Source organism: Capricornis sumatraensis, chromosome 5 (genome assembly GCF_032405125.1).
Source record: "Capricornis sumatraensis isolate serow.1 chromosome 5, serow.2, whole genome shotgun sequence".
Taxonomy (NCBI): domain Eukaryota; kingdom Metazoa; phylum Chordata; class Mammalia; order Artiodactyla; family Bovidae; genus Capricornis; species Capricornis sumatraensis.
In genome coordinates, this window is record NC_091073.1 from 98,215,849 (window position 1) to 98,240,333 (window position 24,485).

Genomic DNA, 24,485 nt, shown 5'->3' on the forward strand with positions numbered 1-24,485 from the left:
ATAATTACAGGTTTTCAGCCAATTATAATTAGGGTATTCTTTGTACTTCCTAACAAATTAAATAGCAGAGGAAAATTTATGATTGGAAAAAAAAACATGAGTCTCCTGCCTTTTCTCTCCTTCCCACCCCATAGCCCTATGGTCCAGAGACAACCTTTAAAAATGATTTCACCATGTGTTTTTAGCTTCTCTTAGAATTACTTCCATGAGGCTTAATAATATGTGTAAACTTCTGTTTCTTGAATTATCAACTTTAGACCATATCTGTGGACTTTTTTAGTATGAAAAATAAGAATTTAAGTTACATTTTCTATTTCCTCCTTTCTCCATCCCCCATTTTTTGATATTTATACTTTTGAAAGCATTTTATTAATTATCTTTATAGTTTCAAATTGATAGACTTATTTTTTGATCCATCAACTTTCAGTCCACCAACTCCCTGTTTTGTAGAATCGCGTTATAAGTGCCCCATGCGCTAACCCTCTTTCCAGTGTTCTAGGCTCTGGGAGCCATGCTTGACTGTACATCGTTGTGGTTAGTATTTTTAGTTTGTCTGCCATCCCCAAGTATTATGCGCTTATCTTTATGTTTAGGTTACTCTTTTTACCACATTACATTTCTTGGCCTTCTTTAATAGCCATGTCCAGAATCATAACTGTATGAATACTCAAAAGTTTTATGTCTCTTAAGAGCTAAGGAAGTAATTGGGTATGTACTTAAAGACTTAACTTAGTAAACCATTCATCTACACATTTATTCAATGGATATTTATTGTATATCAGACTTGTCATCACAATTGAATTTACAATAGTGAAAAATTGGAAAAAACCTAAACAACTTCAGGGAGTTAGTAAAATCCCTGCTATGCATTTTCATAGAGAATGCTCTTTAAACATTAAAAAAAATGATGTTAAATGTTAATAACATAAAAAATTCTGTTTCTGTAGTAAATTTTAAAATATTTCTAAAACAATATATACACTATAGCCTCACTTTTGTCTAAAAAAAAAAAAAAAGAGCAACCATGTAAGAAATTCAGGGGAAGATGCTAGAAGCATGAATTGTTGTTCAGTCGTTTGGTGATATCTGACAATTAGGACTCATGGACTGTAGCCCGGCTGGCTCCTCTGTCTGTGGGATTTCTCAGACAAGAATACTGGCGTGGGTAGCCATTTCCTTCTCTAGGGGATCTTCCCAGTCCAGGGACTGAACCTGTACATCCTGCACTGGCGAGTGGATTCTTCACCCCTAAACCACCAGGGAAGCCCAGAAGCATGCATGCCAAATTGTTAATTTGGTAATGTGGCATCTCAGGTGGTGTTGATTTCTGTTTCTTTCTTTTTTTTCTGACTTGTGTTTTTTCAGTTACCCAAAAAGAACATGTGTCACTTTAATGATAATTTTTTAAGCTAAAGATTAAAAAATTAGAGTTGCCAGTTTTTCTTGAAATAGTGTATTAAAATAATCTAGGAGTACCCGATAAGGTTCAATAAATATTTGTGAAGTGGATGAGAGAATGGTTGATTCCAGAGGTTTCTGGATCTATAGTATTGACACTTATACATTCACAGTTTTATACAGAAGCAAGTCCTAGTTATCTCAAAAGAAAAATCATGCATTGAAAAATCTAAGAAATGGCTTTAACTGAATGTTGGTTGTGTAATGGCAAATCCAGCAGACTCGAGGCCCACTACAGAAGCAGCCAGGCAACAATGCTATATTTCACAGTAAGCAGAATCTGAATAAAAGTGTCCTTTGTGCTTGTGAGACTGAGGGGTGGGACTTGGGGCAATTCATGTTATTTCTCTTTAATGGAAATTGAGTCAGCCTCTAATCCTGCTGTCACGTGACAGCTACTTATTTGATTTTTTGGCAATTTGGGGAGCAGCTGTGGACACATGATTTTTCTGCAAAAAGAGCCAGCTGCGTTCTTACCCATTTGAAAATGCCTGAGTATACTAAGCTTCCTATCCACCATGTTTCTGACCCAGTGGTAACTTCAGCAACTCACTTCCTTTTAATTGATATTTGTAGCTGTTAATAAGCATCTGAATATTTGAGAATGCATTTTCTAATCCTTTTTATCATTGTCATCAACATTCATTAGGTACCTTCTCACTCAGGGCACTGTGACAGACACAGGGTTGTAAGCTGTAATGTGGAGACGACTTTCCTCTTTGACAGGTGGGTCAGCATTATCCTTAGAATCATTTTGTTTTCAGCAGGTTAAATTACAGTGTAAAGAAAGAATCTGGTGTGAAGGCAGCTGAAAGCTGTGTACCTTTGGTCCCCAGACTCCTGAGTCTGCCGTCTGGGTATTCACTCCCGTCCTCTTGCTTTGCCACGTGCCTTCACAAGCCGTTGCCTCAGCCTGCAGCCAGCCCCCTTCTTTCATTCTGGCACCTGACAGACTCCTGGCTGAAGACTCTGTCCCGCCTTCACGATACCTACTCAATGTCCTTGTAGTCCTCTCTTCTCAGTGCTCCCTTAGCCTTTGGTGATGATTATCACTAGAATATGATTTTTTCTTTTTTAAGGAAAAGGTTTTCATTTATTAAAAAAATATCTTTTGGGGAGCAGCCTGTGGGATCTTAGTTCCCTAACCAGGGTTTGAACGTGTGTTCCCTGCATTGGAAGCAGAGTCTTAACCAACAGACCTCTAGGGAGGTCCTGGAAAAGTCTTTTTTAAAGGCAAAAAGCCTTCTAAGTTAATTTTATCAATTTTTACTTATTTTTTTAAGCTCTTTTAACCAAGGGTCCAAGAAATACAGTCAGGGAATTGGGTAGGCAAAATTTCTATAATGAGTAAAAGAAAGCTTTGCTTTTGATTGTGAACACCTTTAGGGTGAGGGAGCGACACAGACAGTCGCTTTTCCTATCTTTGCAGCGTTGAATTATCACAAGGGATGGATTTGCTTGAACTATTGTATGAACCTATTTTATTAGAAAATTCTTTAACAATGATTAGAAGCAAGTCATTTCAAAACTTAAAAATAGAATGTAGAAGAATTATACTGTTCATTGTGGCAGTCACAGCCAGTTGTAGCTATTTATATTAAAAATATTTAAAACTAATTGTCACGTTTCATGTGGTCAGTAGGCACATGTGGTTAGCTAACCACATGTGGTTGGTGACTGTTATTATTTTGGACAGTGTAAATTGAGAACATTTCCATCATTGCAGAAATTCCTGTTGGACAATACATCAACTCTTCTATAGGTTCTAAAGCAGTACTGTCCAAGAACCTATAGAAGAATTGATGTATTTTGAAGCATTTGGTGGAGTAGATTCACCTATTTAATACAGAAGGATGTTTATTCCAGTCGAATTTTAATTTCAAGCACAGCTTGAAATTCCCTGTGCTCTCCTTACGTTTTTCCTTGGTTGTGGCACCCTCTAGTGTTTCAGCTTTGTTTAGATCACAAACTCCCAATTTTCTCCCAATGTGAAAATAAATCCTCTAACTTTCCCTTTGAGGTTTCTATGCTTTATCTGTCTTTATGTGGAATAGTAATACTAGTAATAATAGGTTACACTTAACTGCTAAGTCGCTTCAGTCATGTCCGACTCTGTGTGACCCCATAGATGGCAGCCCACCAGGCTCCGCCATCACTGGGAATTGCCAGGCAAGAACACTGGAGTGGGTTGCCATTTCCTTCTCCAATGCATGAAAGTGAAAAGTGAAAGTGAAGTCACTCAGTCGTGTCCAACTCTTAGCGACCCCATGGACTGCAGCCCACCAGGCTCCTCTGTTCATGGGATTTTCCAGGCAAGAGTACTGGAGTGGGGTGCCATTGCCTTCTCCTACACTTAACTAGTACTTATTATATACCATGTTCTATTTTAAGCCCTTTTATAAAAGTTGGTCCAAAAAACTCGTTTGGTCCCTACTACTTCTATGAAGTAGTTTCTATTAATCTCCCCAACTGAAAGACTAAAACTACGGTGTAGAAGTCAAGTGGAACTTGTCTAAGGTGGTAGAGGGTGGCAGAGCAAGGACTTGAACTCAGTTCTCTGGCTCCAGAGTTTGTAATCTTAACCACCCTGCTGTGGAAGTGAGGATGAGCTTTCAAGCAGGAATGGGGTAGAATGGAGAGGACACTTTGCATACCCTTGGCATGCTCTTGTACTAAATTCCTTGGGCCTAGTTGTATAACAAGAAAACAAAACTCTCAATCTCTGCAAGCCACGCTGGAAATTATAGTTAGTCCCTCCTATTGATTTTCAGCAAATACACATGGATCTGCCGTGTAGTCAGCCTGCCCAGGAAGTTAGAGTGGTAGATGACGGTCACAGCTGCCCCTGCTACCACATTTCCTTTTGTTTGCCCAGACTCTGGACCCAGTGTATTTACTGAATAATATAACAGATCTTTTTGTGATTGTCACCATTATTTCCATATATGCCATAAAAAGGCATTTATTATTGTGATGTTGATTTTGAGGTTTACTGGAATGTTAGACTTACTAAGTACTTTATTAAAAGAGCAGGTAAGATAGACTCATAAACAGATAAAAGTTTGTGTGTTTGTATAACTCCTCCTTCTCATCCTGTCTGTACCCCCTTCTCACTTCTATGTCCCCTTTTTCTCTTCCTGAGGCATTTTATACTCTTAACTTAGCCTCTTTTTAGTGATTAATCAAACTCAAGATTTTGTATTCAACTTCCATCGGCATATGGAAACAAACCATAGTGGTGTCCTTATAAAAATGTCCTTCAAATCACTTCATTGATAGTATAAAAATGTCAATACATTTTATTGTATTGACTTAAATCAATATAAAATTTTGCTACTTATTGACACTTTTGAGTAATTTTCACAAAGTTACATATTTTCTTCCCTTTGTATCAGTCAGGACCTGTAAACCATGTGAGGTATTTCAGTGAATTTAATACTGGAATTGGTTACACAGGTGTTGGAAGACTAGAAGAGCCAAAGCAGACACTGAGTTAATCCAGGTAACACGGGAAGCAGCTACCCCTGCTCCCCTTGGGCTGGGGGAACAGAATAGAAGAACCTAAGAGTTCAGAGGGGCCCCCACACAGCTGGTGATCTCACTTCCGAGTGGAATGTCACGCAGCTGGTGCTCAACCAACAGGCAGAGAGGGGCACAGCTGGAGTTGGGAGATGAGGCTATCCTTGGTCATTAGAGCAACTCGATTAGGAATGAAAACTGCAAGGCAGTCCCTTCTCTCCACTTCTTCCCATCTTAACCTGTTGTCTCTCCTTGGTAGAATCTAATATCAAGCTGATAAATAAAGTTGGCTCGAGAGCATTTCGGTACAGGAATAGAATAGAGGGCTTGGAAGTTGAGAGAAGAGATGAGTGGCTAGCAGAGTACTTAGGAGAATTAATGGAAACTGTAATTGCCTGGGTCTAGCTTTACTAATTATAATGTGCAACCAATTACCCAGAAGCATTTATTATGATGGCTGCTATTCATAGAGACTTTAGTACCCAGGCCCTGCCTTCCATGAACTTATAATATTGGTTTCACAAAACCCTCCACTCACCCTGAAGTCATTATGAAGTTGTGTGTTAAAGCTTGTTTTTTCACATATGTATAAAAGCAGTATGTGGACTCTGGTTGTTACTAATGACTATTTACAAATTTTATCCACATTGGAATGAAAAATATTATGTGATTCCAGTCATAAATTAGGCAGTTAGCCTTACTCAAGGTAAGACAATTTCTAAACTTGAACTGTGCTGTTCTCTTGATCTGAGCATGAGAAAGGGACTTGATTTTTCTAGTGATGGTTTGCTCTAGCATGTTGAATTTTTAAAGTTTCAAAATGATCAATTTGGAAGGCTATATTGTGGTTATTTGGTTTTAAGGTTCATTTTTCAAAGTTATACATTCCTATGAGAAAAGTTCAAATAGAAGGGTTTATAATAAAAAAAAATCAATGGCCTTTTGCCACACTCTTTACCTGCACCTAGTCCCACTGTTCAGAGACAAGTTACTTTAACTGTTTCTGTTTATAGTTTTAACTATTTTGTTTATAGTATTATCAAACAGTATTACCTCCATAACTTTAGAAAATATACCTTTACTACTTTTTCTTGATTTCAAGCTTGGGGCATTTTACCTCGCTGTACTTCCTTCCGTTCCGCTCTGTTTCTGAGTAGCATTGTGATACTGAGATCTCTGCTCTTGGTCTGATTCCCTCACTGTGTAAAGATAGGATGTTCCTCTCCCAGCCATTCCCCAACCTCTCTCCTCTCCTACCTCCTTACCTCTCTCAGCCTGATCTTTGCCTTTACATTGCCAGCGTCCATAACTTTTACATTCTACTTTGTGCTACATTTGATCTGCTGGATGTTCTAAGTATGGTTGGAGTCTGAGAATGGAAATCAAGGAGCTGCATCATGACTGCGGCTTGCTCTTTTGTTTTGTAGACCTCAGTGATGTGAGGATTGTGTGTGTGTGTGTGTTTTCTTCCTCTGCAAGTCCTATACCACCCTTGGGCTGTTTGAAAGAGAATATCCCTAGGAAGGTCAAATGGATTCCTTTTTTCTTAAGCTCCATTTATTACTCAGAATTAAACCACATGTTACCTTGTTTCTATTTTCACTTTGACTCTCTTGTTGCAGTTGTTTTAAAGTTTTTCCTGCTGTGGTAAAATTTTGATCCATTACCCTGTGTCCCTCAAGAATCAGATTGTTGTCTTTGGCTTTAGACTTTTTTGGGAAAGGCTGTTTTGTTGAGTAAAATGTCTATCCTAGTCATGAAATTTAGATTCTGGACATGTCTATGAATTAAATTGAACCTGTCTGCTTTTCTGTCCCTGGTTTTGTCTGTGGACATGTCTTGCTCTGAGAATTCCCCCCAGGCTGTTCTTGTAGCTTTTCCTTTGATGTGATAATTCTATTGATGAGACTAAGGCTTTCTCTTACTTTTAGTTGTACCTTGATTGGATTTCTCAGCCTGCTCTTCCAACTTTGGAGTTGTTGTTTTTTTTTTTTAATACTCTGCACTTAATCTCATTATGTGTGGATTAGACTAAATTTAACTGCCCTTGGACATTTCATCCAAATTCCAGTAGCTCCTTACATACTGTTGACTACAACTAACAAGATGCTTCTGAACAGAAAAATCTGTTTTTCTGAGTTCTCTTCCATTATCTTTAGTCCCATGCCTTCTGGTCCACAATGGCAAAAATAGGAACTCCTCTGAACTTACCCTTCTCCAATCCCTTATGCACGTGTGCTCGGTCAGTAAGTCTGTCTGACTCTTTACAACCCCCTGGACTGTAGCCTCCCAGGCCCCTCTGTCCATGGGATTTCCCAGGCAAGATACTGGAGTGGGTTGCCATTTCTTCTCCAGGAGATCTTCCTGACCCAGGGATTGAACCCATGTGTTCTGCACAGGGAAGTTCCCCATTCCCTTATGATTATATGTTAAAGAAGAGCCTTCAGATGAAGTATATGTTGCACCGCAGGTGATGATCTAGGCTAAGAAACAGGCTTTAATAAAATTGCTACCAAGTTGTGTTATTTTTGGGGAGAATGGTTTTTTTGAAAATGGAGTGTAACTGATCTGCTGAACATCACTGGTTCCAGGTGATAGACATGCCTTTTTATTTGGATATGATGTTTAGAATCACACTTACATGTTGTCTGTCCTTTCATCTTGCTTTTCATATCTATTCAGAGGCCTCACTGTCGGGTCCATTCTCTGTTTGGTGCATTCTCATGAAATTATGTTAGAGGTGTTGGTTCTCTATAATTTTCTTTATGTTAATGTTTTGGAGTCTAGTATTTGAGTCGCTGAAGTTGATATAATAGTCTTTTTAGATGCTTGACTCAAAATCTTGTGCATGCAGTTAAGAAAGCCATGGGGCTTCCCTGGTGGCTCAGTGGTAAAGAATCTGCATGCAGTGCATGAGACTCGGGTTCATCCCTGGGTTGGGAAGATCCGGTGGAGGAGGGTGTGGCAACCCACTGTAGTACTCTTGCCTAGAGAATCCCATGGACAGAGGAGCCAGGCAGGCTGCAGTCCATAGGATCGCACAAAGTCAGAAATGACTGAAGCAACAAAGCAGCAGCAGCAGCAAGAAAGCCATAGCCTCAGAGATGGATGTATAGCTTAAAGAAGAGGTAATTGAGGCCCAGTCCTTGAGAGACTAGTCAGGTAATGTGTCAAGAAGGATCAAATCATGAAGACATAGGAATTCTGGCATCATCATAATTAGTGTTGAGCTTTTATGTGTTCTTCACCGTATCTGAAAAGTTTCCTTTAACCCCCTTCCTTTTGAGGAAAGGTACTACTTTTTTTTTTCTTTATCATTTAAAAAAAAAAAAAAAGGGTTGAAATTGAGGCTTAGAGGTTAAGTAACTTGTCCAGGAGTTCTGAATGTCTGGTAATAGCCTGTGCTATTTTTAAATTTTCATATTATCTAATGTTTTTATCTATTAGAAGTTCCTATCATTTCTGCTCTCCAGAGAATCTGACTTTTTGAGGATGAAAGCTAGAATGCCTCACTAAAAATGACTTAAGCAGGATGGGGTATGACAATTGGCTGCAGTATGTGTATGCCAGTCATATCTTGCTTTAGACAACCTGTTTTGCTTACTAAATTATGAAACCATTTAAAGCATCCTTTACAAGTATCCCACTCTGGTTCAAAGAAGTCTGAAATGGTCTTGCCTTTGCTTTTTACAGAGTGTCAGTAGACAGGTTAATGAGGCTGAAGGATGGCGTGGGGAAAGACCTAGAAAGAGATGAGGCTGTGGGTAGGAGTGACAAGCCTGTGAAACAGACATCCCTATTGATTTATTCTGTAAACTGCTATTCTGGAGAAAAGAACCAAAATCCATTATGCCAAGTGCATAGCGTACAAATCCTTTTGAAAAGGATTTAGATGCCATCTAATCCCAAATCATTTAAAAACAATTTTGGAGTACCCAGAATTCTAAAATGCCCTAGGCAGTTTGTCTCAGACTAGAACAGTGAAATGGATGGAAAAATAGTATTTTAATGGTATCTTCCTTTCATATATTGTGTTTAATTGCATGACTTACGTGGTGCATTAAATTGCATTTTTAGATATGTACAAATCTGGGGGTATCTCGAATCTTCAAAATTCTATCTAGTTTCTCACCATTAAGTATGATGTTAGCTGTAGATTATTTTTTTTTATCAAGTTGAGAAAGATCCCCTCTATTCATAGTTTGCATTTCTTCCTTTTTAAGACTAACATTCCATTGTTTGTGTGTCCACTTTTTTTTAAGGTTCAAATTCATTTTATTGTTTAATTAGTTTTGTAAATTTATTTTTAATTGGAGGTTTGTCCACATTTTGTTACCCATTCATCTATTGGTGGATAGTTAGTTGCTTCCACCTTTTGGCCATTGTGAATAATGCTGCTGTGAACATCAGTGTACAAAAAGCCCTTTCAGACCCTCCTTTCAGTTCTCCCAGCATATATAGTACCCAGAAGTGTGGAATTGCTGGATCATATGGTAATTCTTCTGAAAGTTTTTTGAGAAACTAATATGCATAGTTTGATATAAAAGGATGTTTACTTCACTGATGTTTATAGTAGCAAGAATATGGAAGCTGCCTTCCTATATATCGTGGCTTCCCAGGTGGCTCAGATGGTAAAGAATCTTCCTGGGAGACCTGGATTCGATTCCTGGGTCAGGAAAATCCCCTAGAGAAGGGAATGGCAACCCACTCCAGTGTTCTTGCCTGGAGAATCCCATGGACAGAGGAGCCTGGCGGGTTAGTCCATGGGTCGCAAAGAGCCAGACACAACTGGGTGATTAATGCTTTCACTTTCCTGTATATCAGTAGGTGATTGATTGCATAATTATGGCACATCAATACAGTGAAGTATTCTTCAGCTATATAGAAAGGTCTGTGTCTATTTTGACATGTCAAAATGTCCAGATATCTTGTCACAGAATAGTGTATATATATTGTCAACCTATTTTTATTTTAAATCATACATATGTATGTATGCTTCAAAAGATTGTTTAAGGATAGTGTACCTCTCTGTATGTTAGGGCAGGGGGAAGAGAACAGAGTGTAAGTGCTGTCTGTAGGAGAGCATACCTTAGTCCTATTACTGTGTCATTTCAGGGTATATAAGAAACACAGTGTTATAAGCAGAAAAACCATTTTGAATAATCACAGTTTGGGAAAATGTTTAAAATACGAAGGAACTGTTATTAAGTATTTTACTTACCGTTTTTATGTGCATGGTGTCAAATGCAAGTCACCAGGACCTTTTAAATATCTTTTTTATCATTATGGATAATACCAAAAAGATATTTATTGTTTTGTGACTTTAAATATAAAATTAGCACAGTGAATTTCCATCAGAATAGTTTCATGCAAGGAAAATGTTCTACCGTTTTTATGTCATACGGTAATGATGCTGCCCATTTCCTATGACTTGGTGTGGTGAGGTATATAGTAAAATGAAAGGCTTGTCGAAGTTCCTCTTCCCTTGAGGAAAGTACTTCTTAGTTTAAGTATTAACCTGTATTACACACTAAATCCTGTTCTTTACCTTTCCTTCCAATAGTGGATCTTCATGGAGGAACACGGAGTGACCCAAACTGAACACATGGCTACCATAGAAGCGCATGCAGTGGCCCAGCAAGTTCAGCAGGTCCACGTGGCCACCTACACCGAGCACAGCATGTTGAGTGCTGATGAAGACTCACCTTCTTCTCCTGAGGACACCTCGTATGACGATTCAGACATACTTAACTCCACAGCAGCTGATGAGGTAACAGCCCATCTGGCTGCTGCAGGTAATGTTTGGATTGGAATCTCCATTTTTGGCTTAACTCTGGTACTGTGCTTATCTGAAAGAGCCAAGGATACAGGCATTCAGATATCTTCATATCGTATCTTCATGATTTTTTCAAAGCCTTGCATTTTCAACTTGTACCTGTTTTACACTGAGATTTAGGTTTTAGACTCATATACTGTTAGTGACATGAATTTTGGTTTTGCTTTTTCATCCATTCCAGTACTGTTTACTTTTAACTCAACAGCTCAGTCATATTCAACTCTTTGTGACCCCTTGGACTGTAGCCCACCAGGCTACTCTGTCCGTGGGATTTCCCAGGCGAGAATACTGGAGTGGGTTTTCATTTCCTTCTCTGGGGGATCTTCCCCATCCAGGGATCCAACCCGGGTCTCTTGCATTGGAGGCAGATTCTTTACCATCTTAGCCACCAAGGAAGCCCTGCTTTTAACTCATTTAGTCCATTTACATTAAATGTAATCACTGATATATTTGGGTTTAAATTTATCATGTTTACTATATGCTTTCTCATTGTTCTTCTTGTCCTGTTTACTTTCCTTTCAATTTTTTTTGGAGTGATTGAAGGGTGTTTTAGTTTTTTATTTTTTCATTTTTTTTCTTGTTAGTTTAGAAGTTATATATACTTGTGCTATTATTTTTGTTTCACACATACTTAATATTAATTTTCCTTCTTATATCCAGCTTGCTTTATGTTGGTTTTTCTCTTTATGTTCTGGTTCTGTTTGGATGAATGCTGGATGTGTGTGTGTTTAGAAAACTATTTTTAGAATAATTTGGGATCTAGAATAATATTATTGTCATCTAGAGAGGATTTTTGTTTGCTTCTACCAGTGCCTGGGCACTAGCAATCCTGGATGATCTTAATCCAGTTTAAGGTTTTGAGATTTTCTGGGCCCCTAAACGACTTAAAGCTGGGTGATATTTTGTATCGTTCTCTTTCCTGTTTACACTGTACATTTAGCACTATGTGGAAAGCTCCATGTAGACCATGTCTGGATGGATCTAATACTGTATAAGGAACACTGATTTTGAAGATACTTAGGAAAAGATGGACAGGAAATCAGTGATTAGAAATAGCCAAAGTACTATATTTTTTAAAAAAAGTATATGCTGTATTTAAGTGAAAGAAGACAGCTACAATGAAAATAAACTTTTGCTGTCTGTTGTTATCCACTGTATTTTTCTGAAATAGTGAATTTAAAAATAAGATTTAGTGGCAAAATACATAAAAAATATTTGTGAAATATATTTTGAAATTTTTATACTTCCCAGAAGAGGGCATCCTAACATAATGAATCCAAGTCAACTTCTTTCCTAGGAAGGAAGGTGTTTTTGAGACATAGTTTTGCTATAATATAGTACTGCATTGAACTTTAATCTAACCCTCTTAAGTGGCAGATGTGGAAACTGAAGCCCAACTGATAAAAATGATTTAATCATTCAACAGTTATTGAGAAATTATTATATACTTTATATTAGTATATAGAGACACTATAAACAAGACTGTCAAGAACTTGCTCCTAAAGGACCTTACAGACCAATGACAGGAAGAGGGTACATATAACCAAGTTAAATAATTTCAGAAGCACCGAGTTCTCTGAGGAACTTTACTTTAAATGGGTTTTCTTCCCTGGTGGCTCAGAGGTTAAAGCGTCTGCCTGCAATGCGGGAGACCTGGGTTCGATCCCTGGGTCAGGAAGTTCCCCTGGAGAAGGAAATGGCAACCCACTCCAGTATTCTTGCCTGGAGAATCCCAAGGACGGAGGAGCCTGGTGGGTTTCAGTTCACGGAGCAAAGAGTCGGACACAACCGAGCGACTTCACTTTCACTTTCACTTTACTTTAAATGGAGAGGGAAGGGTAGCTGGTTACCCTCTTTTTCTATTCCTGTTTCCTTCTCTCCTTCTGCTGAAGTAACCACTATTCTGAATTTGATTGTCTCTTGAATTTCTTTCATATTTTTTTGTGTGTATCAGTAAACAGTATTTAACATTGTTTTTGCATGTTTTTGGCTTCCCTTGTGGCTCAGCTGGTAAAGAATCCGCCTGCAATGTGGGAGACCTGGGTTCAATCCCTGGGTCAGGAAGATTCCCCTGGAGAAGGGATACCCACTCCAGAATTATGGCCTGGAGAATTCCATGGACTGTATGGTCCATGGGGTCACAGAGAGTCAGACAGAGTGACCTTCACTTTTACTTGGATGTTTTAAATTATATATAAATGGTATCACTCTGGTATTGTTTGTCTAAAAGTGTTTATTTCATTCAGTATTATTTTTCTAAGATTTATTTATGTTGATAATATGGCTAGATAATTTTCATTTTAACTGTTATTTAGTATCCATTTATTTTCTGAATGTGTCATATATTGGGGGAACACGTAGGTTGTCTATAATCTTTTACTATTTACAGTTGCTACAAATAAAAATTATTTTGTATATTTTCTTGTATATATTGTGAGAGCTCTTGGCTTTGGTTTTCAAACTTCTTTTGACAGTGTGCCACAATAATACATTGTGATCTAGAATAAATATGCACATATAATTGAAATAACAATTTTTCATGAAGTGATACTTAACTTCTGCAGGTAACACACTCTTTGATATGTTCTGAAATCTTTCACTTTATTCCATGTTATTAAAACAAACAAAAAACTACTCATAGTTTGAAAAATGCTGCTTGAGGGTATACTCAGGAGGGCAAAGATAGGCACATTTTCAACTTTACTGGGAATCCCAAATGTCTTTCCAAATACTTTTATTTGTTTGCATTCCCACCAGCAGTGTACTCAAGTGCCTATTGCTTCTCATCCTCGCCACATTTGGTATTGTCAGTTGTTTTTATTTTTGCCAGTCTGATGGGTATGAAATAGTATCTCAGTGTTGGTTTAATTTGCTTGTTTGAGCAAGAGGTTCCAGCCAGTGCAGGAAAGTAAGATAGAGTATTATCTCAGAACTTTATTGACTATTCTTATTTTGCATATTTTCCTTTGTCCATTTTCCAATTTTTTTTAAGCACTAATCTTTTCTTGGTGAATATTTATTGTAATTATCTTCTCTTAGTTGTCCACTCCCTGCCCAATTTTTTGTTATTTCTTTTTGTTCATAGCGGTTTGGATTTATATCATTGTGCAGTTACTGGTGTTTTATCCTTTTGGAGTTTTGTTTAAGCAGTTCTTCTTAACCCTGTGTTTGTAAATACTTTCCAGTAGTTTATTGTAGAAGTTACATAGTTTGTTGTTATTTTATTGATGTTTTTGTTTAACATTTAAGCCTTTAAGCTACCTGGAATTTATTTTCTTGTATAGTATGATGTATCGATCTACTTTCATTATTTTTGCATGCAGACAGTCAGTTGCTCCGACACCAGATCTTTAATCATCCATCCTTTTCCCACCTCTGTCTTTTGACACAGCAGGGTGTTTGTGAACTCTCGAGTAAGTTATGTTGATTTATTTGTCTACCTTTTCAGTCAGTTCTACGCTGTCATAAGGGATTGTAGCCTTATAGTAACTATTGGTGCTTGGTAGGATGAGTGCCCCTGCCTCCTTTTTAAAATCTTCAGAAATTGTTTTGGCTGTTTTTAGCCCCTTGCATTTCCATTTTAAATTTAGAATTAGGTCTTCCCTGTTGGTCCAGAGGCTAAAGCTCTGCCCTCCCAATCCTGGGGACTCAGATTTGATCTCTGGTCAGGGAACTAGATCCCACATGCTACAACTAAGTTTGCGTGCCACCACAACAAAGATCGAATGTGCCACAACCAGGACCTGGTGCCGATAAATAAATAAATAGGGCTTATTTCCTAGGAAAAAGGGAATAGGTTGTTCTTGATAGGATTTATTAGGTTAAACATTTCAAAATAAACATTGCGTATAAAAAAGTATTTAAAAATAAAATTTAGAATAAATAATATTCTTTATTTTTATATAAATATGGACATGAGTTTGAGCAAACTCTGGGAGTTGGTGATAGACAGGGAGGCCTGTCATTCTGCAGTCCATGGGGTCACAAAGAGTCAGACATGAGTGAGCAACTGAACTGAAATAAAATTTAAAATAAATAAATAAAGTTTATTTTTTCAAGTTCCATATCAAAAAATGGAATTTTTATTTAAATTGCATTAATTAATTTAGTTAAGCATCTTTATTCATAATGCCTAAAACTGGAACTTGCCAGTGTCTCTCAGACCATAAATTGTGGTCTGTTCATACTTTGGAGTATTGCTCAGCAATAAAAAGGAATAATCTACTGATACGCGCACACACACACACACACAGAGTAACATGGATGAATCTTTAAAACACTATTCTAAGTGAAAGAAACCTGGCACAAAAGAGCATATACTGTATGATTCCATTTATTTTGAAGTGCTAGAATAGGCAAAACTAATGTAGGGTGAAACAAACAAGAATTGTGTCCTTATGGTGGAAAGTACAGGGAAGAACTGATGGGAAGGTACAGGAAAGAACTATTTGTAGTGATGATATTACATATCTTAGTAGGGGTTTGGGTTTCATAGTTGTATGCTTTTTAAAAAATTTATTGAATGATTTGTACATTTTGTTATATGTAGATTTTGTCTCAAAAGAAAAAACTTAAAAATATTGAACTCTAGCTAATGATACTTCTACTGAAGTATATAGTGGGATCATACTGTAGTTTACTTTGAAATGCATTAAAAAAAACCCAATATGGGTTGATGAATGGGTAGGAAGGTGGATAGATGCATATAGTAAAATATTAATAGTAGAATCTAGGTGGTAGATAGGTGAATGTTCACTATAAAATTCTTTCAACTTTGCTCTATATTTTAAAGTTTTAAAAATATATATTTGAAACTTCTAATATAATAATAATAAAAATGTTGGACTCACAGAACTCAGTAACATAATAGCAGCCTGATTAAAAAATGGACAAAGGACTTGAGTAGACATCTTCCTAAAGAAGGCACACAAAGTAGTCAATAAGTGTATGAAAAGATGCTCAGCATCACTAATCATCAGGGAAATGCAAATCAAAACCACGATGAGATACTGCCTCACACCTGTTAAGATGGCTGTTACCAGAAAATAAAAAAATACAAGTATTGGCATGGATATGGAGAAATGGGAACCCTTATATGTTGTTGGTAGAAATGTAAAATGATACAGCCCCTATGGAAAACAGTATGAAGGTCCTCCCCCAAAATTAAAGATACAATTACCATATGATCCAGTTCTTCCTATGGATGTTTATTCAAAAGAATTGACATCAGGATCTCGTGGAGGTATTGGCACTGCTGTGTTCACTGAAGCATTATTCACAGTAGTCAAGATGTGGAAACAATCTAAATTTCCATTGACAGACAAATGTGTGTTAGTCAGTCAGTCGTGTCGGACTCTTTGTGACCCTATGGACTGTAGCCCACCAGGCTCCCGTGTCCATAGAATTCTCCAGGCAAGAACACTGGAGTGGGTTGCCATTCCCTTCTCCAGATGAATAAAGAAAATGTGGTATGTATGTATGGAATATTATTTAGCTTTTTTTTGTTTTTAAAAGGAGGAAATCTTACCATATATGACAACGTGGATGAACCTTGAGGGCATTATGTTAAGTAACATGTACCAGGTCAAAAGGATAGGTACTGCATGATTTACTTATATGAAGTATCATATTCAAACTCTTATTCTACTCTGCTGGAGAAGGCAGTGGCACCCCACTCCAGTATTCTTGCCTGGAACCTCCCATGGATGGAGGAGCCTAGTGGGCTGCAGTCCATGGGGTCGCTGAGGGTCGGACACAACTGAGTGACTTCACTTTCACTTTTCACTTTCATGCATCGGAGAAGGAAATGGCAACCCACTCCAGTGTTCTTGCCTGGAGAATCCCAGGGACGGGGGAGCCTGGTGGGCTGCCGTCTGTGGGGTCACACAGAGTCAGACACAACTGAAGTGACTTAGCAGCAGCATTCTACTCTGCATACAGTAGAATGGTGTTTGCCAGGGGCTGGGGTGTGGAAATGGGGAGTTGCCATTAAAGAACATAAAGTTTCAGTCATCTTCAGTCAAGATGAATAGTTCTAGAGATCTGCTCTACAACACTGTGTCTATAGTTAACAGTACTATATTGTACACTTAAAGTTTGTTGAGACGGTCGATCTCATGTTGTGTCATTACCACAATTTAAAAACTTAAATGTTAGAAAAAAATGCATCAGTAATATTTTTTCTTCTACCAGCTGTTTATAATGGAAAGGAAGGTAAAAGGCAAAACCTTATTTCTTGCTTATTTTGGGGCTCTTTGAGTTTAGTTCAGTTCAGTCGCTCAGTCGTGTCCGACTCTTTGCAACCCCATGAATTGCAGCACGCCAGGCCTCCTTGTCCATCACCAACTCCCAGAGTTCACCCAAACTCATGTCCATCGAGTCAGTGATGCCATCCAGCCATCTCATCCTCTGTCGTCCCCTTCTCCTCCTGTCCCCAATCCCTCCCAGCATCAGAGTGTTTTCCAATGAGTCAACTCTTCCCATGAGGTGGCCAAAGTATTGGAGTTTCAGCTTTAGCATCAGTCCTTCCAAAGAACACCCAGGACTGATCTCCTTTAGAATGGACTTGTTGGATCTCCTTGCAGTCCAAGGGACTCTCAAGAGTCGTCTTTAGAAAGGTTTTATTTAAGTCAGACTGAGTATACTACTAAATAACATGTAGAGAGGCTCATCTAGAGTTTCAGGGAGGCCTATTGTAATTGAGCCATTTATAGAACATATATGCCAGGATGAATGTGAGTACTTAAACCTGATTTTCATTTAAACCTTTTAGGGGGTTCACAAATAAAGATGGATTGTCTGTTTTAAAAAATAAAAGGAATGCCATTGATATGTTGAGATTGGTTAAATCAGAGACTAATAATTCCTTAAGGCCTACCCTTTGTTTTAGTCATTAGTTTCAGGGCAAACCAGACCAAATTTTATTAACATTTTTCCCTTAGAGTGGGACAGTTTTTATTCCTTTCCTTCTGGGATGCTTTCATCAACATGACCTTGTGGTTAACGGTTCCATTTAGGGCATAATTCTCAGATATATAAGAAAAAAATTTCCACTTAAGATGGTATTCTTCTAGATATTCCTCTTATATGTGGTGGTGGTGGTAGGGTTGGGGTTCCAAATATGAGTGATTATCTCTGACTTTCTAAGTTGTCAGTGCCTTGTAACGGAAAGAGGGGCACAGGAATGGAAATGAAATTTGAAATCTGTAACTTTTTTTGTCTTGGCAAGCTGTTCCTCTCAATGGTGCTATTTCATCTAGCATTTTTGAGAATATTGCCTTAACAGTATGAGTATGGTGATAAAACAAAAAACATTATATAAAGTTCAAGCTAGTATGTGGTGGGGAGGTGTAAGTCATTAACTTTTAAAAAATCTTCTTTGTAAGTTTTAATGGTAAATTAAAATATGATCCATGTTGAACAGGAGTGAAGTATATTGATGGTATCAGTAATATTCTATACTTACTGATAACATACTAGGAAATAAATGCTACTTTTTTGTACATCTAATTGTTTTCTGCTTGGTGCAGTTAACAGACTCTGCCTGGTCTCAGCACATATGTTATTGTTTCAGGTCCTGTGGGAATGGCCGCTGCTGCTGCTGTGGCAACAGGAAAGAAACGGAAACGTCCTCATGTGTTTGAATCTAATCCATCTATCCGGAAGAGACAGCAAACACGTTTGCTTAGGTGAGGGCTTCCTTACCCATACTGTTGCTGTTCCTCAAATACTTTATGGTATGGGTGACAGAATATACCTTATTAGGTTCATCAGGGGATGTGCTGTGCTGTGCTTAGTCACTCAGCCATGTCCGACTCTGTGACCCCATGGACCGTAGCCCGCCAGGCTCCTCTGTCCATGGGGATTCTCCAGGTATGAACACTGGAGTGGGTTGCCATGCCCTGCTCCAGGGGCTCTTCCTAACCCGGGATCAAACCCAGGTCTCTCGCATTGCAGGTGGATTCTTTACCGTCTCAGCCACCGGGGAAACCCAAGAATACTGGAAAGGACAGCCTACCCCTTCTCCAGGGGATCTTCCCGACCCAGGAATTGAACCCGGTTTCCTGCATTGCAGGCAGATTCTTCACAAGCTGAGCTACCAGGGAAACCCTTCATCAAGGGATACCAAATTAAATTCTTTCATGACAGAATTAGACTCTAAAGTACTCTAAACAAAACTAAATGAAACTATAACTATGATTGACAGATGTATGTTGTTGTTTGGTTGCTGGGTCTTATTAGCCTCTTTTGCAACTCCGTGAACTGCAGCCCACCAGGCTCCTCTGTCCATGGGATTTCCTTAGGCAGGAATACTGCAGTAGGTTGCCATTTCCTTCTCTAGCATATCTTCCTGACCGAGGAATTGAACCCACGTCTCCTGTATTGGAAGATTCTTTACCACTGAGCCACCAGGGAAGCCCTAACTTCCATGTATAGATGTATAGAATTATATTATTTCATTCAGAGAAAATTTATTAATATATGCCTGCCATGTGTCAGGTATTGTTCTGGGCCTTGGGAACCTAACAGCTAACAAGATAAATTAAAGAGCTTATATTCTAGTGGAGGGAATAAGAAATATATGATACATCAGATGATGAAAAGTTAAAAAAAAAAAAAAAACAAAGCAAAGTAAAGAAAATAGAGGATTGGGAGGGATATGGTAGTTTTTATTTTTCTATAGAAATGATCTTTGTTAAGGCAACCTTTGAACAGAGATCTGAAGTAATTTTAAGGGAAACCATGTTGATATTTACAGGAAGAACTTTTGGGGCTGACAGGTAGTAAAAGCAAAGTTTCTGAAGTGGGAAGGCATGTCTTAGGTATGTTTGAGGAGCAGCTAGAGAAAGAGTGAGAAGAGATGTGGTCATAATAGTAGTGGAAAGCCATGCCATGGCGTCTTCTGGTCCAATCTAAGGGCTTTGACTCTTACCCTAAGTGACATAGGAAGTCAGTGAAGACTTTTGATTAAAACAATGATATAATCTAACATATTTTAAAAGTATCACTCAGGCTACTGTGTTGAGAATAGACTCTCAGGGTACAAGAATGAAAGCAAGGCTGAGAATAGAAGCACATAGGTAGCATTTGAAGCAGACTAGCGAATGAGTGATCCACACAGTCAAAGGCTTTGGCATAGTCAATAAAGCAGAAATAGATGTTTTTCTGGAACTCTCTTGTTTTTTCCATGATCCAGTGGATGTTGGCAATTTGATCTCTGGTTCTTCTGCCTTTTCTAAAACCAGCCTGAACATCTGGAAGTTCACGGTTCACATATTGCTGAAGCCTGGCTTGGAGAATTTTAAGCATCATTTTACTAGCGTGTGAGATGAGTGTAATTGTGCGGTAGTTTGAGCATTCTTTGGCATTGCCTTTCTTTGGGATTGGAATGAAAACTGACCTTTTCCAGTCCTGTGGCCACTGCTGAATTGCCAGATTTGCTATCATATTGAGTGCAGCCCTTTCACAGCATCATCTTTCAGGATTTGAAATAGCTCAACTGGAATTCCATCACCTCCACTAGCTTTGTTCGTAGTGATGCTTTCTAATGCCCAACTTCACATTCCAGGATGTCTGGCTCTAGGTGAGTGATCACACCATCGTGATTGTCTGGGTCGTGAAGCTCTTTTTTGTACTGTTCTTCTGAGTATTGTTGCCACCTCTTCTTAATATCTTCTGCTTCTGTTAGGTCCATACCATTTCTGTCCTTTATCGAGCCCATCTTTGCATGAAATGTTCCCTTGGTATCTCTAATTTTCTTGAAGAGATCTCTAGTCTTTCCCATTCTGTTGTTTTCCTCTATTTCTTTGCATTGATCGCTGAGGAAGGCTTTCTTACCTCTTCTTGCTATTCTTTGGAACTCTGTATTCAAATAGGAATATCTTTCCTTTTCTCTTTTGCTTTTCGCTTCTCTTCTTTACACAGCTTTTTTAAGGCCTCCTCAGACAGCATTTTGCTTTTATGCATTTCTTTTCCATGGGGATGTCTTGATCCCTGTCTCCTGTACAATGTCATGAACCTCCATCCATAGTTCATCAGGCACTCTGTCTATCAGATCTAGTCCCTTAAATCTATTTCTCACTTCCACTGTATAATCATAAGGGATTTGATTTAGGTCATACCTGAATGGTCTAGCGGTTTTCCCTACTTTCTTCAATTTCAGTCCAAATTTGGCAATAAGGAGTTCATCATCTGAGCCACAGTCAGCTCCTGGTCTTGTTTTTGCTGACTGTATAGAGCTTCTCCATCTTTGGCTGCAAAGAATATAATCAGTCTGATTTCGGTGTTGACCGTCTGGTGATGTCCATGTGTAGTCTTCTCTTATGTTGTTGGAAGAGGGTGTCTGCTATGACCAGTGCTTTCTCTTGGCAGAACTCTGTTAGCCTTTGCCCTGCTTCATTCTGTACTCCAAGGCCAAATTTGCCCGTTACTCCAGGTGTTTCTTGACTTCCTACTTTTGCATTCCAGTCCCCTATAATGAAAAGGACATCTTTTGGGGTGTTAGTTCTAGAAGGTCTTGTAGGTCTTCATAGAACCGTTCAACTTCAGCTTCTTCAGCATTACTGGTTGGAGCATAGGCTTGGATTACTGTGATATTGAATGGTTTGACTTGGAAATGAACAGAGATCATTCTGTTGTTTTTGAGATTGCATCCAAGTACTGCGTTTCAGACTCTTTTTTGTTGGCTACTCCATTTCTTTTAAGGGAGCCTCCTGAGAAACCTATATGCAGGTCAGGAAGCAACAGTTAGAACTAGACATGGAACAACAGACTGGTTCCAAATAGGAAAAGGAGTACGTCAATGCTGTATATTGTCACCCTGCTTATTTAACTTACATGCAGAGTATATCATGAGAAACATTGAGCTGAAAGAAGCACAAGCTGGAATCAAGATTGCTGGGAGAAATGTCAATAACCTCAGATAGCAGGTCCCACCACCCTTATGGCAGAAAGTGAAGCGGAACTAAAAAGCCTCTTGATGAAAGTGAAAGAGGAGAGTAAAAAAGTTGGCTTAAAGCTCAACATTCAGAAAACTAAGATCATGGCATCTGGTTCCATCACTTCATGGGAAATAGATGGGGAAACAGTGGAAACAGTGTCAGACTTTATTTTTTTGGGCTCCAAAATCACTGCAGATGGTGATTGCATTACTCCTTGAAAGAAAATTTATGACCAACCTAGATAGCATATTCAAAAGCAGAGACATTACTTTGCCAACAAAGGTCCATCTAGTCAAGGCTATGGTTTTTCCAGTGGTCATGTATGGATGTGAGAGCTGGACTGTGAAGAAAGCTGAATGCTGAAGAATTGATGCTTTTGAACTGTGGTATTGGAGAAGACTCTTGGGAGTCCCTTGGAGTGCAAGGAGGTCCAGCCAGTCCATCATAAAGGAGATCAGTCCTGGGTGTTCATTGGAAGGACTGATACTAAAGCTGAAACTCCAAAACTTTGGCCACCTCATGAGAAGAGTTGACTCAATGGAAAAGACCCTGATACTGGGAGGGATTGGGGGCAGGAGGAGAAGGGGACGACAGAGGATGAGATGGTTGGATGGCATCTCTGACTTGATGGACATAAGTTTGCATGAACTTCGGGAGATGGTGATGGACAGGGAGGCCTGGTGTGCTGAGATCATGGGGTTTCAAAGAGTCAGACATGACTGAGCGACTGAACTGAACTGAGAGAATGTGTGTGGACTGAAGCACTTTACCCCTTAGGGGTTAAAGAAAGGAAAGGAACTATCAAAGAGTTTAAGAAGCGACCAGTGAATCAAGTGCAAAAATTGTTTCAAGAAGGAGGACTTGTGATCAGTACTGTCAGATGGTGCTGACAGGTTGACTAAGATGCAAATTGACCATAAAATTTAGCAACATTGAGATCATGATTGAACTTGATAATGTGTTTTCAGAGGAGTGGTAAGGATGAAAGGATTAAAGGGTCTTCGAGAGAGGAATTGGAGCCAGTGAATGTATTTTCTTATCATTTTTTTCAAGGAACGCCACTGGATTTCTTCTTTTGTATGTGGTCCTTTACTTGGCTTCCCTGGTGGGTCAGATGGTAAAGCGTCTGCCTGCAAACCGGGAGACCTAGGTTCAGTCTCTGGGTTGGGAACATCCCCTGGAGGAGGAAATGGCAATCCACTCCAATACTCTTGCCTGGAAAATCCCATGGATAGAGAAGCCTGGTAGGCTACAGTCCATGTGGTCACAAAGAGTCGGACACCACTGAGCAACTTCACTTCCACTTCTTTCACTTGTTTTTATTTCTGCTGAATAGTTTGTAGGTTGCAAAGAAAGATTATTACACATCTGTGGTACACGGAGGACTTCATATTTTGACAGGCTGCTCAACATGCATTCATGTATAATAAAAAAATTTAGTCTATAAAATGTTTCAGAAGTTTCTTCTTGTAATATTTTATATATACAAATTGTTAAGATGTTTATTGGAATGTTGAATCCAAATGGAGTACCAGCACTTGTAAATGATATGTGGACAAAAGTTAAAAAATATAGTCTATATTAAGAACATAAAATTATAAGAAACTGAATGGAAAATCCAGAAAATACTTAATGGTAGTTTTCAGCACAGAGGTTATATACCACTAGATGGGCAAAAAAATTTCCTTTCCTTTAATGATAAATCTTACTACCTTTAATGATAGTACAGGCAGGAGGAATTGAGTGTATTATTTGTAGAGCCATCTTTTCTAAAAGGGGCATAGACAGTGCTTTTGGAGAAAGATGGAAAACTTTCTTTTGATTTGTTGGCTTTGCTTCATTCGAATTGACATGACTCACCAGTCCCTTGACAGGGTAGACTGTGTTCACAGAAGAATTATGGGACGTAGAACTTTAAAATAATCTCCCATAATTTCCAGAAGGAAAGGACAGTGTTTCTGTTTAATCCAGTGCTGATATATTTGAAAATGGTCTTTTACTCCATCCTCATTTGTAAAATACTTCAGGACTAAGAATTATTGTTTATATCAAAATGAAAATCTGGAAATGACAACATGACAACATTTTGAAGTAATAAGATATAAATAGGCTTCCCAGGTGCCCAGTGGTAAAGAATCGGCCTCCTAATGCAGGAGACGCAAGAGATGCAGGTTCAATCCCTGGGTCAGGGAGATTGCCTGAAGGAGGAAATGGTAGTCCACTCCAGTTTTCTTGCTGAGAGAATCCCATGGACTGAGGAGCCTGGCAGGCTGTAGTCCATAGGGTTGCAAGGAGTTGGACGTGACTGAGCATCAGAGCAAGACATAAACAATGATTATATCAGTCAAAGAAATCAGAAGCAGTTCATTTTAGGCCCCTTCAGTAAGCATGGAGATGATATAGTAAAGTCTATAGGAGGAGATCTCAGTATTAATCTTTATTATTATAAGCAGCACACTTTTGGTGCTGAGATCAGGAAGTATGATACTGTCTGTATTCAACGTTGTGTCATGGCTGTGTCCTGAGGTAGCCTGGGGTAGACTCTTACGTCAGTGAGCTAGCTAGTCACGGGTCTTTAGGACAAAGGGATGTGCATATTTCTGCTGAACAGAATATTAAACCTCACACACACCCTTTTTACAATTCAGGTAAAAGAAGACATACCTAATTAGAATAAATTGTCTCAAGTCAAAGGAAATCTTGTGTCTGTGTCACGTAATTCCTGTCTTTTC

The 24,485-nt window shown here is 38.6% G+C and overlaps 1 protein-coding gene across 4 annotated transcripts in view; it reads left to right on the top strand.

The window, feature by feature from the left end:
- The window catches only part of NRF1 (nuclear respiratory factor 1), a 117,734-nt gene that overhangs the window by 33,312 nt on the left and 59,937 nt on the right, over positions 1-24,485 (top strand). For 3 of the 4 annotated variants that reach the window (XM_068972827.1, XM_068972826.1, XM_068972829.1), the window contains exons 2-4: positions 2,108-2,184; positions 10,541-10,772; positions 18,387-18,501. In XM_068972827.1, coding sequence (XP_068828928.1) covers positions 10,550-10,772; positions 18,387-18,501 — 338 coding nt within the window. In that variant the 5' untranslated portion in view covers positions 2,108-2,184; positions 10,541-10,549. The remainder of the gene's footprint in view (positions 1-2,107; positions 2,185-10,540; positions 10,773-18,386; positions 18,502-24,485) is intronic. The other variant, XM_068972828.1, reaches the window with a different exon arrangement.